Here is a 19701-nt window from a genome sequence, read left to right on the forward strand (position 1 = left end):
TTATACAGCAAGAAGTAAGTCAATAACTAAATAATAAAGCAAATAAATTAATAAAAATGTAAACATTAATTAAAATAAAGTATTTTAAAAGAATGAAGCCTGGTGTTAGAGAACGGGTCGGGTCGGGTAACTTTGGGCCAATCCTAGTATATCTTTCAGCCAGAATCCACCGTGTGTTGTAAGTATGGTGTCTGAATTAGTTCCACCGTCCTTCTGAAGAAGGTGGCACAGACTAAGAGCCCTGGCAGTACCTGTACTTGATCTCCAACAGGACGTAGATGACCTTTTCCAGTGTCACTAGAATGAATTCTTGGCAAATTCTCTCAGCAAGTTTCTGGCTATTAGTCCCAAGGTCTGCAGCAAATTGATGGGAAGATCTTGCCATTGACACTCCCAGAGACTTGGGGCTGCTCCCCATGACACCTGGGCCCTCGTCTCCTCCAAGTACGTGTTGCTCCCCAAGAGGGGTGCACTGCGATTAGCACTGACCTCTGCTGGTGTAGGATAAAAAGTGTGTTCAAAGAGCTTTCAAAATAGCAAGCTTGTTGAAACAGTGTTTCCATTTAAAACTGAGCCTTATAGAAATGGCTCACTTGGAAAATGAGCTGTAGGGCAGTAGAAATGTAAACATATATTGTGAGCTAGGGCTTCACTGGTGGCTCAGTGATAAAGAATCCACCTGCCAATTCAGGAGATGTGGGTTCAATCCCTGGGTTGGGATGATCCCCTGGAGAAGGAAAGGGCTACCCACTCCAGTATTCTGGCCTGGAGAATCCCATGGACAGAGGAGGCTGGAGGGCTACAGTTCATGGGGTCACAAAGAGTCAGACACGACTGAGTGACTAAACAACAGCAACAATAGTAAAAGAGTATCTTTGAAGAACTTTGCTTTAAATTTTGGGGCTTCCCAGGTGGTGCTAGTGGTAAAGAATCCTCCTGCCCATGCAGGAGATGTAAGAGACCCAGCTTCAGTCTCTGGGTTGGGAAGATGCCCTGGAGTAGGCAATGGTAACCCATTCTAATATTCTTGCTTGAAAAATTCCATGGACAGAGGAGCCTTTAGGGCTATAGTCCATGGGGCCACAAAGAGTCGGACACGACTGATTGACGTAGCACACTCTGTGATCTAGGCCAGAGCCTCTGGAACATGCTCTCACGGCTCACGTAGTAAAGGATGTGTGTGTGCTAAGTCGCTTCAGTCGTGTCTGACTTTGTGCAACCCTATGGACTGTAGCCCGCCAGGCTCCTCTGTCCGTAGGATTCTCTGGGCAAGAATACTGGAGTGGGTTGCCATTTCCTCCTCCAGCGGATCTTTCCGATGCAGGAATTGAGCCCGTGTCTCTTACATCGCCTGAATTGGCAGGCGGGTTCTTTACCACTCCTGCCACCTGGGAAGCCCCGATAGTAAAGGCTAGTATTTACGTTGCACACCGGGGTCAGCAGGTGGCGCTCGCGGCTGGAAGTGGCTGCCTGGGATCTCCGGGGCCCCAGAACCCATCTACTACCAGGGGGCGGGGGGGATCAAGGTCCTTCCCACCGGTCAAGGACCAACAGAAGGGAAGCTCTGACTCACATATTTTTAACTCCAGTCCTTGCATTTCTAAAAAAAATAGCTTTATGGGAAACTTTCCAGTTCTTGAGGTATTTGATTATGAGGGTAGGTTCTTAGTTAATGGGATTCCAATTTCTGCAGCTTATTTTCTTTGAAGAAAAAAATGTCTCGCAGTGATTACTGTTTATGCCTTCTCTTAGGAGATTTAATGTCTTTGAAAAAATAATAAGAGCCATACTCTGAACAGAAGTGGATCTCTGCTCATCTGTAGCATGACAGAGTTTGAGCATCACTTTAGTGACTTTAGCAACTGTGAGTGAGTCTCTCTTGATGAACAGTGTCTAAGGAAACATTCTCAAAATCAACACTTGGAGACTGATCTTTTTCAACTGGTTGTACAGAACTCATCAACATTAGCAGGTTTTCTCCTAAGTGATCATCATGGTGTTAAAAATAATTCGTGTGAGGTATGGGCTTCCCAGTTGGTGTGGTGGTAAAGAACCTACCTGCCAATGCAGGGGATGCAAGATGCAGATTCAATCCCTGGGTTGGGAAGATCCCTTGGAGAAGGAAATGGCAACCCACGCCAGTATTCTTGCCTGGAGAATCCCATGGACAGAGGAGCCTGGCGGGTTACAGTCCATGGGGTCACCAAGGGTCGGACACGACTGACTGATATGCACAGTATGACGCATGCTCCTGTGTGATGATCATAATGATGATCATCATATAAATACATGGACTATAACCTCTGAGACTTAGAAGAATGAAAGCTAAGGGGGCTGTATTTTCAATAAAAAGACAGAAGATACTTAAAAAACATCAACCTAGAGATGAAGAGTACTGACCTAGAAACAATTGACCTTTCTATTATGTCGCTGAGGCGACCATTGGCGGGGGCTGGAGCCAGGGACCTTGGGTTGTCTATTTTGAGTCGCATGTTTCTTTCTTTCTCTCTCATCCTTTTGGGTTTCCAGCCGAGATGATCCAACAAAGATTAGAAGCCCTGGAGAAGGAGAGAAGCAGCCTGCACTTTCAGCTTCCTTCTCAACAGCCCGCCCTCAGCGCCCTCCTGGGCCACCTGGGGGCCCAGGCCCAGGCTTCCCTGCGCTGGGCAGCTCAGAGGTAAGCGCTCTCCCGGGGTCCTCTTCCCTTCTCCCCACTCCTGAGTGGGGAAGAACACATAGGAGCCTAGCCTAGGAGACCCTCCCTTCTGTTGGTTGGGCCAGGGTGGGGGTGGAGTGGGGTTCCTTCCAGAGGGAGAGACCTCTGTGGGTCACATGCCCCGAGAAGCCCTTCTGATCAGTGGCAGGAGGGCCTCTTAACCCTCACGGGCCCGGCTGGGTGCTAAGCTCCCCGGGGGAGCCCACCTCCTGAGCAGGTGGGGTGGATTTCGTCTGGTCAAGGGCGGCTGTAAAATCGCAGGCGGTCCCCTCTGACTGAGGGATGAAAACGCATCCTCCTCCTGAGTCCACCTCTAGAGCATCTTCTGCTGTTTCCTCTACCCAAGGGCCTCCCAGGACCAGGACTAGATGGAGCACAGTTGCTATTCTAACTGGGTGGATCTCAGGCCCGGCTGTGCCCGTTTGAGTCACCTGGAGAGATTTTAAATGTCCAGCTTCTACCCTAGAGCAGCTAAGTCAGGCTGTCTGGGGCTGGGGCCCAGGTGTTGGCCTGTTGGAATGTCTGTAAGCGGTTGTTCTCCTCTGTTTGCTGGTGACCTCTCTCTTCGGGCTTTAAAGACTTGGGAGGAAGGAGTGGTGATGAATGTGATTAGCCGAGTCACAGCACAGGTCTGCTTCTGCTCAGGTACAAGCATGGCCATGGCAATTATTTTATTTCCAGCTTCCACTTGGCTCTGACAGTTACAAGCCTGCGCGACCCAGTTCTCACTCACGTTGGGTTGATCTTAGCGGCTCCCTACAGCCTGCCTTGCAGTGAGGCTGCTTATTTTCTCGCTTGCTTGTCCTGCAGTTTTGCAGGGAGCATAGAGCAGTGTGCGTGGTCGCTGGTAGCTGCTTCCTTACACGTGCTTGTGGAGTGAACTTCTACCTCTTAAGGGACAGGTGAACCTCACCTCCTGTTTTTATTTTTATTTTCGTCTGCCACTGAGGTATCAGCTTGTTTCCTGTCCCTTTCTCACACGGGACTGTCCCAACTTGACTTTCTACTTAATTCCTTCTTTCTTTTGATCCTTGGGGTTATTTCTGGTCCTCCGCCCCAGTCGTGGGCCATTTGTAGCATCTGCCAATGTGTTGTGTCTCTATTCATTTAAAAAACACTTGTGTAAGAGTTACTGAGTGCGTTAAGAAGTAGCTCAGTTAAATTTCCTTTGTGATAAAATGATCATAGCATAAAATGTGCTATTTCAACCCTTTGTGAGTATACAGCTTAGTGGCATTAAGTACATTCACATTGCGTGCAACCGTCACCACCATCCATCTCCAGAACTTCTTCATCTTCTCAAACTGAAACCCCGTCCTCATTAAACACTAACACCCCATCCTCTTACACTATTGGTAGGAATGTAAATTGGTGCAGCCGCTGTGGAAAATAGCGTGGAGGTGCCTTAAAAAACTGAAACTGGAGCTAAGCTAATTGCAGGCAGGATCCTGCAATCCCACTCCTGGGCATTCATCTGAATAAATCTCTAAAGATACAAGCACCCAGTTCATAGCATCACTGTTTACAATGGCCAAGACAGGGAAGCAGCCCAAGTGTCCATCAACAGATGAGTGGGTAAAGAAGCGGTGGTGTATATATACACAATAAAATACTACTCAGCCATAAAAGGGAATGAAACAGTGTCATTTGCAGCAACATACATGGCCCTAGAGCTTATGGTACTAAGTGAAGTAAGTCAGATAAAGGCGGAGAAGGACAAACATCATATAGTATCACTTATATGTGGAATCTAATATGTGATACAAATGAACTTATTTCCAAAACAGAAATAGACTCACAGACTTAGAAGACAAACTTATGGTTACCAAAGGGGAAGGTGAAGAGAGGGATAAATTAGGAGTTTGAGATTAGCAGATACATACCCCTATATATAAAATAAACAACAAGGCCCTACTGCATAGCACAGGGAAGTATATTAAATATCTTATAATGAACTATAATGAAAAGAATATGAAAAAGAATATATATCTATACCTATACATATCTGAATCCCTTTGCTCTACACCAGATACTAACACAGCAACTGAATCACTTTGCTGCACACCAGAAACTAACATAGCATTGTAAATAAACTATACTTCAATGAATAAAAACCTCTCACTCCATTGTCCCCTCCCCCCAGCCCCTGGCAACCACCGTCCTGCTTTCTGTCTCTGTGAATTTGACAGTTTGGGTTCCTCACATGAGTGGAATCATGTGATATTTGTCCTTTTGTGATGGCTTATTTCACTTAGCCAAGACTCGTGTATGTTGTGGCGGGTATCAGAATTTCCTTCCTTTTGAAGGTTGAATCCTGTTCCATTGTATCATGCACCCTATTTTGCCTAACTATTCATCTTTTGATGAACAGGAAGTAATTTACTGAGTCCTCAAGACAATTCTATGGGGTAGTAGAGTTTGTATATTGCTATCAATATGGAGACCTACATCGCCATCTGCATCCACGTCTGTATTTAGAGTTGAGGAAACCAGGTACAGGAGGGCTCTGGGGACTTGTGTCAGACCCCGTATGTGTGCACAGAGCCTGGGCACAGACCTGGCATCTGGCCTGAGTCCCAGTGGGGAACTCGCTCCCTGTGGGCTCTAAGTCAGAACTGGCCCCTGCTCTCCAGTGATCATCTCTTTATCTGCACATGATGTGGATAGAGAGTGTGGCTTGGTTATGGTCTTGGAATCTAAAATATGCTACAGATGAACTTATTTCCAGCACAGAAACAGACTCACAGACTTAGAAGACAAACTTATGGCTATTAAAGGGGAAGGTGGGGAGAGGGATAAATTAGGAGTCTGGGATTAGCAGAAACACACCACTATATATAAAATAGGTAAACAACAATGTCCTAATACATAGCACAGGGAATTGTATTCAATATCTTGTAATGAACTATAATGGAAAAGAATATGAAAAAGCATATATATGTGTATATATAAAAATATATATCTGAATCACTTTGCTCTACACCAGAAACTAACACAGCATCTGAGTCACTTTGCTGTATGCCAGAAACTAACAAAGCATTGTAAATAAACTATACTTCAATTTAAAAAAAACCTCACTAACTCCATTGTCCCCTATAAGTGTCTCATAGGGCACTGTGAACTAAAAGGCAGAGCCCTACATTCTCAGGTTATATCACCTGACCTGTCTCATATTTGATTGTTTGTGACCCATAAAGATAGCATGTTCATGTCGCTCAACTTAATACGTCCTTTACAAAAAGATGTATATTATAGTGAAGTCGCTCAGTCGTGTCCAACTCTTTGCGACCCCATGGGCTGTAGCCATCATGCTCCTCCGTCCATGGGATTTTCCAGGCAAGAGTACTGGAGTGGGGTGCCTTCTCCAGAGGATCTTCCTGACCCAGGGATCGAACCCAGGTCTCCCTATTGTAAGCAGATGCTTTACCATCTGAGCCACCAGGAGAGTCCAAAAAGATACTATTAACCATTTGTGAGGCTCATAGAAACCCTTGGCACGCCTTGTTAACCCTGTGCCTTTGCCCGCGTGAACTACCTGGAGGCTGTGTTTTTAGTTCCTGCTCACTTTTTGAGCCCACTGGGATTCGATTTCTATCTCTAGTGCTACCGCCTGGCAAGGAGGAGGCTCACAGTACCTTGAAGAACCTTGGACTAGAGTTCAGGAAACCTGAGTTTGATCCTGTCTTTTCCACTAACAAGCTCTATGTAACCTGGTGTGGTTTCCTACCTTTTTCACACTTCACTCCCCTCATCAGAAAAAGGGGGAGGGGTTAATTAGATCACTGTTTCCCAAACTTCAGTTATTTAAGTATTCTTGGCTTTTCTTGTGCTAAATCCACCTGTCCTGTTGTTAGAAAATAATGCCTCAAAATCAACTCCTTTCTTATCTTTTTCTATTGCATGTTAACAAAGTTACATAGTCATTAATAGTTTAAGAAATTGTATCTCGGTGTGCCGACGGCACACGCAGCCTGTGACGCTTGTCATCAGCAGGATTATCTGGATCTGGCAGGTTTTCTCTGAACCAGGGGCTTTGGCTGCAGTTCTCACAGAGGCCACCAGGGGGATGTGCTGTCCGGCTGGAGCTTGCGCAGCCACAGGCCAGGGGCTCTCTGAGCCCAGGGGGAAGCAGAATGCTTTCCAATTATTTCCTGAAGAAATAAAACAGTGGTATTGACATGGAAAAATTTCAATACCGATTAGTAACACAAATAAGTGCCTCTTTACCTTGTTGAGATCAAGGATTTCCTAGAAAAACTAGTGAAAACGATGGGTTTCTTCCATCACAAAACCACATATGTACAAACGTATGGACGATTGCATACAGATAGTTGCATGCAGATCTTCTCAGCTTATTCATTTGCTCTCTGGGAGGAGGAGCTTTGGGTCTCTAGTTAAGAACATTTGGTTTAGAATAAGATCTGAGGAAATGTACCCAAGTACACCCAGCTACTTCATATCTTAATTTTCCCTGTTTAATTCAACTTTTTAAAAAGGTATGTTTAATTCCCTGAGCTTTTCATCCTGAGTCACACTCTGTTTGTCCAGCTCCTTCCAGCATCCCAGAGAGTGTTAGCTGTCACCGCAGGGGTTAACTGGGCACCTCTAAAGCAGATAGGGTACTCAGATGGTTTAACATCTGTCTCTTTCTGTCTTTGGTTCCGCACTGCTCTGTAATATAACTGGTTCACTGGGGTGTCTCTGCTCAGCGGGGTACAAAGGCATCGTGGTTTGACTGTTCTCAGGTCTGCTGTGCTCTGTTGAACACATCTTTCCCATTTCTCTGTGGTATCTTGGGCAGATAATAACAGATGTCCGGGGCATTTTCAGTTACTGATGCTCACCCTGTCAGTCCAGTTTGAAATGTCAGTTGTATGTCCAATTCAAATCTTTCCTTGTCCAGTGTTTGGAATCCTCTCTTTGTGGGACATCGCTGCTCCCCTGGCCAGCGCAGCCCCTCATACCCCCGTGAACACGTGCCTACATGTTCACTCCTGGGGAGCTCAGGTGTGGGGTCCCCGGAGGCCACTGCAGCGCCTCCCTGATCTTGACGTGAACGCAATCTCTCTGCTCCATGGGGGCAATCACTGCTTTTTACATGTTACCCAGCCTCTTCCTGTGAGCCCCCTTGCCCAGTAGGCACACTGGTTGGGCGGATCCCTTTTGTCATGTCCATTTGATTCCTGGGAGGCTCACATGTATTGTCACACTGAATGGTGGTCTTGCAGAGGCTGGGGTGAGGGTGCGGGGGTGGTTCCCGATGCCTTGCCACTGTTCTCCCGTTCCTTCATCCCTGCTTGACGGGCAGTCACTGAGCTGTTGTAACCCCCCTGTAGCTGTGGTAACACCCCACTGAACCAGTTATATTACAGAGCAGTGCGGAACCAGATGCCATCCCTGCTCACAAAGTTGGTGTGTGGGCGGGCCTTGCAGCAGAGATGTGACACCCAGAGTCCCAGTCCCTCAGCCACGCCCGCCGCTCCCTCTCCAGCTGTGGACACCTTCGTGCCCACTGACTGCTCTGCACCTCAGCACCCAACAGGCTTCTCTGTCATGGGGCTGTCTCTGAAGCCTGTGAGGAAGGGGCATGAGTAATGCCCCTGAAGGCAGCCCTTAACCCCAGGGTGGGAGCTGGTGGCTTAATGCCCTTGCCGCCCCACCTCCAGGCGGATGGCTCTGAGGAGCATTCCACACATTTTTTTCCAGAAGGTTCCTAGTTGGTTGGTGCTCCAGTTGCCTGGGTGGTGATCAGCTCATTATAGCTCACTGTTCATTGACTTTTTCTCCTTCTCAGTCCTTCACTCTAATTTCTTGAGAATTGCTTCTTCTAAAACCAGCCAAACTGCAGCTCCTCATCTGGGACTTGGCTCTGAAGATGCAGATGCAGATGGAGGTTCACGTGGGAGATACAGATGTCAGCCTCCTTTATGGGGCACTCCCAGCTGGCGGAGAGGGTATGGTGGAGTGGCTTTTCTTTCATCTGATTTCAGTGGGAGAGTTTGCTCCCTCCCATGTGGGGCTGGAGGTGGGACTGGGGAGCATCTCTCATGAAGGCTCTGTCTCCTACGTGGCCAGCAGGTGCGCGTGTGTGGAGGGTGGTGGTGTGGAAGGTGGTGCTGCTGTGTGCAGCCTGGGGTGGGCACCTCCCCTCATGTTCCCAGCTGAGGGTAGAAGGCTTCAGGCCTGTGTCTTTCAGCGTTTGCTTCTAATTCTGGACCAATCAGAAACTTCCACCTCAATATCCTCTCACTGCAATGATAGGAAGAGAGCAGAGAGGCATCTATTCTTGCTGTATTCATCTAGTCCAAAGAAAGTTATATTTTCCTTTCTCCTAAGACAGGGGTTTGCTCTACTGTGTGCATATAACTGATAATTTTCTCATTAATACTTTGCATTTCTCTGACTGCATCCTGTGTGTTTTCCCATGGGACCTCCACCAATGCGTACATGAAAACTGGTCATATTTACAACTTCAACTGTGTGTGTGTGTGTAAAATGTCCTTTATCAAAGACCTTTTACCAATAAAACACATGTAAACAAAATACAGCAGAGGTTTAAAAGTAAAGATATACAGAGGTTTCCAATGTGGCTTATCAAGGCCCAGTATTTCCTGCTCACATCTCTTCTTTCTGATGGGAGCAGAAGAGATGAATGTTGTGTAGCTTATGCTGCTTCTGGACGGAGTCCTTTTTCCTCTGACCAGGTCTCTGTCTCTTCCCTTTGAAAAATGATTCTTTATTACCACTTAATTGTCATGTTGGGGCCATAGAATTCAGTGACCATCAGCTCTAAGTTCACAGTCTGGAATGGAGATGTACTGCTAGAGGCTAGGAAATAACTCACATAGACACATTCTACCTGAGATGTAAAATGAGGTGGCATAAAATGATCACTCTTCCCAACATGCCAGGAGACATTTCAGAACCCTAATCACAGCTCGAGCCAAATGAGGACTAGCATGGCCTGTTCCCCCCAGAGGACCCACCTCCAACCCCTCATCATCATGAGAAGATAAGGGAGGAAGGAAAAGAGGAGAAAAGCCGGTTGACGGGAATCACAGAAGACTTCCTGAAATTTGTTTTAAAATCAGTGGATTATAAATAAAAGCTTCCAAATAAAAAACTTCCATCCTCTTGGCTCCAACTTATCTGAAGTCTGTCTGAAGCCTGTTTGATTGGACTTGGTTACTATAAACACAAGTAGATGTCCGTGTGCCCTCCTGCAGGGCTGTCATCTCTGTTTAGAAACCAATAATGCCCACTTTCCTAAGATGTATGAATTTTACTCCACTCTCCTTACTTTTAGACCCCAATCAGGTATATAAGGCAGAACCGCAAAGCTACCTGCATCATCTCTGACAATTTTACAATGTTTGATTGTGCCATCAGAGTGGCCTCCATCATTTATGACATTGTTTGTTGGCTGAGGAAGCTATTTCCAGATTTAAAGCACACTTCAGTGACTGGCCCAAACCACTTCCATGTCACCATCTTCTCAGCATGGGGGAGATGGAAATATATATGTCAGATGACATAAATTTGATAGAATAGTAACGGATACAAGCAGCAGTTGGCAAAGGTGCTCAGAAGGTCTTGCTCAAGTCTTGTTTTTGGAAGTGGTCATTGGAGCTGAGGTTTTCCTCAGTGGAAATGAGAGCATCAGTTTTGGCTCTTTGCTCAGTTAAAACTATGATTCCATGGGGCTTCCGAGATGGCTCAGTGGTAAAGAATCCGCCTGCCAGTGCAGGAGACACGGGTTCAATCCCTGATCTGGGAAGATCCCACATGCCACGGGGCAACCAAGCACGTGCGCTACAACCATTGAGCCCTTGCCCTGCAGCCCGGGAGCTGCAACTGCTGAGTCCATGAGCCACAACTGCTGAAGCCCGTGCACCTAGAGCTGGTGCTCTGCAACAAGAGAAGCCACCACAGTGAGAAGCCCGCATACCGCAACTAGAGAAAAGCCCTCATGGCAACAAAGACCCAGATCAGCCGTAAATAAATAGTTACTTTAAAAAAGCCTCTGCGATTCGAGCAGTGGCAGCCAAATAGCAGTTCTTCTGGCATCGTGGTGACTGTCATTTCTGCCTGGAAATAGACCCTCCGTGTTACAGGTACGACTACATAAACCGCACAATTGCCATGAGCCGTTCTGGCGCGGGGTGTCCTAGCAGGGGGAACGTCTGGACTCCCCTCGGCCCTGTCACTCTGGACATTCCCGAAGGTGGTCCTTTGATCAAAGGTGGTGCATTGGAAGGCTTCATACTTTTCTCAATATTACTGAACTCTGCACTCACAAAAGTCAGGTGGAAGATGTTTTCCCTGGGATGAAGAATGCTCTCCTGTGTAATTTGGAGCTATGCTGTTTTTAGTGGTGTAGGAGCTTATTTTACCAATGGCTTTTTTATCCTTCTTTAAACGATTAATGGAAAAGACAAAAATAGAAAGGCCAGAGATTATCCAGCACCGGGCAGTTGAGGGCCTGAAACTCAGGGCTGATGGTGGGTTCCTAGATACCCCGAATCCCTGTGGGCAGTGAGTGCTGTGCTAACATTGCAACCCACATGTTTTTAATTCTTGCCCCTGAGGGGTTTGCTCATTTTCCATACTGATTAGTTTATAGCAGCACAGCTAATTTGCAGTGACATTCAGGATTACACATTAAGGTTTATTAGAATAAAGGGAAGAACACTGTGGAATGTTGTAGCAGGGGAGCCTGGCTCTGAGCACTGGAGAGCTGAGATGCAAACCCGTCCCCGGCTTCATTACCGAACTTCCATGTGTCCCGGGGCACAGCCGTCTGTGCCCAGCTTTCTTCACCCAGAGTCAAAGTCTGAGAGACATAAAGAGGAGTTTGGGTGAATCACTAGGGTTTTTTCTTAAGGATTAAGTAATGAATGTGATTAATGATAAATGGGAGAATTCCCACTTACCCACCTGTCGCTCCCCCCGCAGCTCATTTTCAATTCTGTGTTGATTTCCTTCAATAACTCCTGTCCCAACCCAGATGGTATCTATTTAGGAAATTCAGGAAAACTCTTAATATTTGCATAAGCAGAGCAAATTGAGAAATAAATTAGTGTGAAGCAATGATCTCATGCAACAGAAAGCTGAATATAAATGGCTTCTTGATTTTTCTAGGCCAGGGATTCATGAAGTCACTCAGTAAATATTTGTGAAGTCCTACCCAGTGCTGGACCCTGGGGATAACAGCACAGGATGGGCTGAGGTTCACCCTTCCGAGCGAGAGGCTGGGTGGACAGGCCAAGACCCTGGAGTCCAGGGGAGGAAGTGGGTTCCATTCCCACAATTGATGATGTGGTTTCCTTCCAGGGACCCCCTCTTCTGATACCTGGAAAGGTGGTCAGAAACGCCTCTTCTTTACTCTTCATTAAAAAGGACAGTGTGTCCACTGGATGTGAGCACAGCATTCACTCTCCTGCAGGGAACGGGTGCAGCCAGCTCCCTGAGGACAGAGAACAGAGGTCCCAGGGAGAGGGCAGAGTCTGCACACAGTAGATACTCAATGGTCGTTTGCTGAATAGATTTGTTCCCTGTAATCCGCTGTTCAGGGAAGGTATCAACATCAGGATCACCACCATCATTCTCATTTTGTAAATGAGGGAGGTGAGCTTCAGAGAGGTTTGGTAGGGTTAGGGTGAGTAACTCCAAGGACACACGGCTAGAAAAGGGCGCCATTGGGTCTTCTCGCCCCTGTGCAGTAAAGCCAGTCTACTGACACCTAGTGGTGGTAGAGGAAAATGCAGCATTTATTGCAGGCACCAAGCAAGGACTCCAGGCAGCTAGAGCGTGAAAGGTCCCTGAACTCGCTGAAGACTTTGAAAGGTTTTTAAAGACAGGGTGAGGAAGGGGGAGTTATGGGTTGTGTGATCAGCTCATGGACATTCTTCTTATTGGTTGGTGGTGAGGTAGTCAGGAGTCATCATCTACCTTCTGGTTCCAACTGGTCTGGGGTCTACATGCTTGTGGGCATCATACAGTTAACATCTTCCACCTGATGGAGGTTTCAGTACCTGCAGAATATCTCAAAGGACATGGCTCAGAGAATTATCTATAGCTCTGCAAGAGGAACTAAAGTTTCTTGACTTAGTTTAGTGACTAAGCTATTATTGTTTTGCTTGATTGTTTTCCTTTCTTTCTGCATTTTCTTTTTTTCCAATTGAATTTATTCTTTGACTGAAGTTTTTTCTGCAGTCCTGTTCTGGAAAGGCCCCCATTGGGTCCTGTTCAGTTACACCAGAGCAAGTTGCTGATGCTCTGTTTCCTTGTTGGCAAAACTGATAACACTTGGTGTACGGTAAATTCTCAATTCATACTGAGTTATTCTGTTATTACCAGTTAAATTTTTTCATTACTACTACTACCATTGTAATTTGCCTTTACACAGATGAAACAGAGAGTAACAAGTCTTAAAATAAGCTTCTAAATTGCGTGGTATGCTGCAATAAGTAAGCAGCTTTCAAGATTATTCAGAGTCTGAATCTGTGTCAGGCCCAGAAATGCCAGCAAGGCTCCCTTTTCTGAGGCTGCTGGTTTTTAACTTAGAAAAGCCTAGGTGACGTATTTTCTACCACTGTCTCTAAGAATATCAGGGTTGCCTCACTGCAGGGCTTGGCTGGCCTCCTTGTTTTGTAAGGGCCACGCTAAGATGTAGGAAGTGGGAGCACGGCTCCTACCTTTCCACTTCTGCAGTCTGTCTGAGCCTTGGGAGGAATGTTGGTCCATGGCTTTGGTTTATCCATCACCTCTGCTCTGTGCAGAAACCACGTCTTGTTTATTGCTGTGTCTGTGGCACCTAGCACAGTTCATGGCACATAGTAAATGGGCTTAAGAATGGTTCTTCTTTTCTGAATGAATGAACGAGTACATCAAATTGGTAGGAGTGAAAAGAAATGGACAAAATAGCCACACATATTTGGATTAGTTACTCACTTTCTTTCCTAAGAAATATGGAGGTTGTGTGATCCTGTGTGAATGTACAAATCAGAACACACACCTCCGCCACTTCAGTGTGAGGGACCCTGAGGTCAACATGGCAGCCACACTCAGGGTGTGTGGAAGGAAGTCCCAGTGAAGAGCGGACAGGGTGGTTCATGCCTCACACCCATCAGCGGGACCTGCTTCTCTGCTGGGAAGATGCCCTTGATTGCTAATGTATGGATAGGATTTATTTCTGATGCATACATGTCTCTTTTGTCCAAGACCTGGAACAGGTTGGATATGTTAGAATGTTTAATGATACAACTGCTTGTGTATGTGGTAGAAGACGTTTTTATTATCTTATTGTTTTTTTTTTCATTTTATTGCTTGTATTTTATAGTTGTAAAAACTAATACATGCTCATTATAGAAAATTTAGAAAATAAAAGATTGGCCAAAAGAAGTAATTCCATCACACAGAAGTAAAAGCTGATACATTTTGGCAGATATTTTCCTATCTTTTACTTAATATATATGTTATTTTTAGAATAGTTGTTCCATGCTATATGGATTACCAAATACCTGCTTTAGAAAACAGCTATAAGTGAACATTTTCCATGCAATTTAATCTTCTTTGGTGACTTAATTTTAGTGGCTGCAGAGCCCTCCTCAGGGTGGAGGTACCATGGTTTACTGCTCCAGTCCTAACTCGGGGCCACAGTTGCAGTGTTTTCAGTTTGGGCTACTAAGGAGTGTGGTATTTTTTTTTTTTAATCTATTCTTTATGAGTACCTATGATTATTGTTGTTGTTTAGTTGCTAAGTTGTCTCTGACTTTTGCAACACCATGGACTCTAGCCCACCAGCCTCCTCTGTCCATGGGATTTTCCAGGCAAGAATACTAGAGTGGGTTGCCTTCTCCAGGCGATCTTCCTGACCCAGGGATTGAACCTGAGTCTCCTGCATGGAGCGACTTCACTTTCACTTTTCATTTTCATGCATTGGAGAAGGAAATGGCAACTCACTCCAGTATTCTTGCCTGGAGAATCCCAGGGACAGAGGAGCCTAGTGGCCTGCCGTCTATGGGGTCATACAGAGTTGGACACGACTGAAGCGACTTAGCAGCAGCAGCAGCAGCAGCAGCTCCTGCATGGCAGGCCGATAATTATTTACATATTCTTCAGTTCAGTCACTCAGTTGTGTCCGATTCTTTGTGACCCCATGGACTGCAGCACACCAGGCTTTCATGTCCATCACCAACTCCCAAAGCTTGTTCAAACTCATGTCCATCAAGTCGGTGATACCATCCAACCATCTCATCCTTTATTGTCCCCTTCTCCTCCTGCCTTTAATCCTTCCCAGCATCATGGTCTTTTCCAATGAGTCAGTTTTTCTCATCAGTGGCCAAAGTATTGGAGTTTCAGCTTCAGCATCAGTTCTTCCAATGAATATTCAGGACTGGTTTCCTTTAGGATTGACTGGTTGGATCTCTTGCAGTCCAGGGGACTCTCAAGAGTCTTCTCCAACACCACAGTTCAAAGCATCAATTCTTCAGCTCTCAGCTTTCTTTAGAGTCCAGCTCTCACACCCATACACGACCACTGGAAAAACCATAGCTTTGACTAGACAGACCTTTGTTGGTAAAGTAATATTCTGCTTTTAGTATGCTGTCTAGGTTGGTCATAGGTTTTCTTCCAAGGAGCAAGGGTCTTTTAATTTCATGGCTGCAGTCACCATCTGCAGTGACTTTGGAGCCCAAGAAAATAAAGTCTGTCACTGTTTCCATTGTTTCCCCATCTATTTTCCATGGAGCGATAGGACCGGATGCCATGATCTTCATTTTATGAATGTTGAGTTTTAAGCCAACTTTTCCACTCTCCTCTTTCACTTTCATCAAGAGGCTCTTTAGTTCTTCTTCACTTTCTGCCATAAGGATGGTCAGAACCCCATGAATAGTCTGAAAAGGCAATTTACATATAATTAATTTTTAAAGCCCAGACAAGAGGATCCAAAGGCATGTTTTGGATCTAATTTTTATTCCCTGTGCTCACCAAGGAATTGTGGTTTCTAAAAGCTTTTGTCAATTGTTACATGAAAAATGATATTTTATGTTGTTTGAATTTGCTTTTGAAAACGTTTTTGATGATAAACCTTCATAATTTCTCTTTTTTTTTGAGTTTCTGATAGATGTACTCATCTTTTTCTTCTTCTGTTGCTAGCACTCTTGACATTAGCAATATTTCCTTTTCCCCAACTTGTTGTTTGCCTTTTAACTGTCGTCAGTGGAGCTTTCATAGACACTGTTTCCTTGAATTGTTGACATAGTTTTGCTTAGGGTAGACTTTTTTCCCAGCCTACTGCATTCAGTTAGAAATTGATTTGTCATCCTTTGATGAGAAACAGCTGCAAGGTTTCTGCAAGGCCAACTCACTCGTGTAAGGTGGCAGCCTGAGCCACATCTTCACCAGTGTTGCTTCAACCCAAATATGCCAACTCCTGTGAGCGTAGGAGAAAGAGCCATACAGATTTTAAGTGGTTTTTTGATAGTCTTCTAGCACACATTTTCTGAGAAGCTCTGACCCAAACATCTTCAAATCAGCCATCCTTCTCTGTAGTGTCCACAGCCAAGATCTGCCCTGGAATTTGGCTCTGGATGGGTCCAGGCAGGGCTGTCCAATGATGTATAATGCAAACCACATACATGATTTTAAATAATATAGTAGCCACAATAAGATTTTTAATTTAGTTTTGGCTGTGCTGGGTCTTTGTTGCTGGACTTTCTCTAGCTGTAGTGAGCAGAGGCTACTCTCTGGTTGCTGTGCGGAGCCTCTCATTGTGTAACTTCTCTTGTTGCAAAGCACGGGCTCTAGGTATGTGGGTTTCAGTACTTGTGGCTCACAGGCTCTAGAGCTCGGGCTTAGTTGCCCCTTGGCATGTGGGATCTTCCTGGAGCAGGGATCGAACCCATGTCCCCTGAATTGGCAGACAGATTCTTAGCCACTTTACCACCAGGGAAGTCCCTACTCTCCATATTTTATAAATGTAAGAAAAAAAAAAAAAAAGTGAAATTAATTTAAGAAATACATTTAATTAACCCAGTGTATCAAAAATGTTGTCATCCCAACATGTAATGAATGTGAAAATATCATTAATGAGACATTTGGCATTCTTTGTTTTCATACTAAGACTTTAAAATCTGATGTGTATTTTACGCTTTCAGTACAGATAGCTACATGCATAGTTGTGGAGCGGGATAGCGCCCAGTCCAATAAAGCAAGGTGACTCTGCTGCTGCTGCTGCTAAGTCGCTTCAGTCGTGTCTGACTCTGTGTGACCCCATAGACGGCAGCCCACCAGGCTCCCCCATCCTTGGGGTTCTCTAGGCAAGAACACTGGAGTGGGCTGCCATTTCCTTCTCCAATGCATGAAAGTGAAAAGTGAAAAGGAAGTCATTCACTCATGTCTGACTCTTAGTGACCCCATGGACTGCAGCCCACCAGGCTCCTCCGTCCATGGGATTTTCCAGGCAAGAGTACTCTAGGCAACTGTTAAAGCCCCAACAGATTATCATTCAAACCAACACATACAGTAGGGACCTCTTCCCCATGACCCTTCTAAGGATGAGGGCAGCTGGGAGCCACTTTGTGAGGCTTCTTTGCATTAACATTCATGTAGATCTGAAGATTTCAGGTCATTCATATCTGTGCCTATATATATATATGTGTGTGTGTGTGTGTGTTTTAAGAGCTGGCGGTGACGACCCCCAAGCCCGGCTGAGAATGGATCCAAAGACGTTGGAAGCCGCTGCTCAGGACAGTTTGCGAGTGTCCATCACCAGGCGAGACTGGCTTCTCCGAGAAAAGCAGCAGCTACAGGTGAGCAGGTGAAGACTCTTTATGAAGCAAGACAGCAGTTTTCTAACACATGTGAGCCAAATGCAGCAAAGTGAGTCTTTGCTTAAATACAGCCCTTAGAGAGCTGGCAGTGCACCCAGGAGGCATGAGGCAGAGCGAGGGGTGGAGACGACTGGAGGGCTTGTTGGAGTCTCTTTACAAACAAGGGGTTGGAAGTTCAGCAGTGTTTGTGCCTGTGTTTGCTAGTACTTTACCTTTTGAATATGCTTTCCTTGTGTGCCAGGCCAATTTGTCACCTCTTATCATTTTGTCCCTGAGAAGTTTCTTTCGGAAAGCAGAAAAAAAAAAAAATCTGAGCTGAGGCAATCCTTTATGGAAACTGCTATCAGATTGGACTGTGGGTAGCAACTGTCAGGAGGCAGAGCTGTGAGTGGGGACTGGGCAAGGCGGGTGGAACTGGGAAAGACTGGGAATGACTGGGCTTCGTGGGAGCTCTGGGTTGTCCCGAAGCAGTGGATACAAGTTGGCTGAGAATCATGGGGGGCTGGAAATCTTGGTGCAACTCTGAGTTATAGCCAGAAGGTGACCAGGGGCTCTGGAAGTTGACAGGCCCCCCCAGAAGCAAGGAGCCTTGAAGTTCTGTCCACACCTTCCCAAGACTAGAGAACTTGAAGCCTGACTGGGGAGCAGTGAGGAAACACGGACTTCTGGAGAATGCAGAGCTCTTTAATACATGCATCCTCAGTGTGGCTTAGCCTCTAAACAGCCAAGTGACCTTAGACAGGTGAATGGGGCGTGGAGAGGTCACTGGAAACCCCCACCTCCCATGCAGAGTCTTCTTGTTATGAGTTCACCCTTCCAATTCCATATGATAGCAAGGCAGCAAAGGGAGGCAAATATCATTGCAATTTGAAAAAAGTGAAGTGAAATCGCTCAGTCATGTCCAACTCTTTGTGATCCTATGGACTATAGCCCTGTAGCCCACCAGGCTCCTCTGTCCATGGGATTTTCCAGGCAAGAATAGTGGAGTGGGTTTCCATTTTCTTCTTCAGGGGATCTTCCTGACCCAGGGATTGAACTCAGGTCTTCCACATTGCAGGCAGACTCTTTACCCTCTGAGCCACGAGGTTTGAAAATGTTGTTTTTTAGTTGCTAAGTGGTGTCTGACTCTGCAACTCCATGGACTACATGTAGCCCACTAGAGACCTCTGTCCATGGAATTTTCCAAGCAAGAATACTGGTTGCCATTTCCTTCTCCAGCTTGAAAATATTTTTCAGTAAACTGGTGCTTTCACACTCTTGAGCTCACCACGTTGAGCACACTTGTTGAGCAAGTTCAGGTAGCTGAAAATGTGAAGTCTGATTTTTGATTCTGGATAATACTTACCCACTGGAGATGAATATTCCTGATGATGTCAGAGTGCACAGAACATACTTTTAGCCCAGGCTACTTGAACTCCGGGAGTTGGTGATGGACAGGGAGGCCTGGCATGCTGCGATTCATGGGGTCGCAAAGAGTTGGACACGACTGAGCGACTGAACTGAACTACTGTTTGAGGGCTTCCCAGGTGGTGCTAGTGGTAAAGAACCTGTCTGCCAATGCAGGAGACATAAGAGATGTGGGTTCGATCTCTGGGTTGGGAAGATCTGCTGGAGGAGAGCATGGCAACCCAGACCAGTATTCTTGCCTATAGAATCCGATCAGAGGAGCCTATCAGATTACAGTCCAGAGGGTTGCGAAGTTGGATATGACTGAAGTGAGTTAGCACACATGCATATATTGAGTGTTTGAAGGAAGCATTCTTGGCACAGTGCTGGGGGAGAAGAGGAGAGAATCAGTGATTGGGGGGGGCGCTGGCAGGCCTTTGTGAGGTCTTGGGCTTTTCTCTGACTGGAATGGGAGCCATGGAGTGGGGTTGGTTAACCAGTGAAGTGATGTAATTGACCACATTTCAAAAAGTCATTTTGACTTCTGTGGGAGGATAGGGTGGAAGGCCACTGTGGAAAACAGTATGATGGTTCTTTAAAAAATTAAAAGTCGAGTTACCATGTGATTCAGCAGTTTCACGTCTGGGTATAAGACCACAAAGAACTGAAAGCAGAGACTCACAGATGTGTTCACAACAGCATTGTTGACAATAGTCAAAAGGTGGAAGCAACAACCCAAGTGTCTATCAACAGATGAATGGACAC

General features: G+C 45.8%; 1 protein-coding gene across 5 annotated transcripts in view; it reads left to right on the top strand.

Moving 5' to 3' along the window:
• Positions 1-19701, top strand: part of DISC1 (DISC1 scaffold protein) — a 430685-nt gene that overhangs the window by 142492 nt on the left and 268492 nt on the right. For all 5 annotated transcript variants that reach the window (XM_059882642.1, XM_059882643.1, XM_059882639.1 and 2 more), the window contains exons 4-5: positions 2530-2677; positions 17400-17529. In XM_059882642.1, the coding sequence (XP_059738625.1) occupies positions 2530-2677; positions 17400-17529 (278 nt within the window). The remainder of the gene's footprint in view (positions 1-2529; positions 2678-17399; positions 17530-19701) is intronic.

The sequence above is a fragment of the Bos taurus genome, chromosome 28 (genome assembly GCF_002263795.3).
Source record: "Bos taurus isolate L1 Dominette 01449 registration number 42190680 breed Hereford chromosome 28, ARS-UCD2.0, whole genome shotgun sequence".
Lineage (NCBI taxonomy): Eukaryota > Metazoa > Chordata > Mammalia > Artiodactyla > Bovidae > Bos > Bos taurus.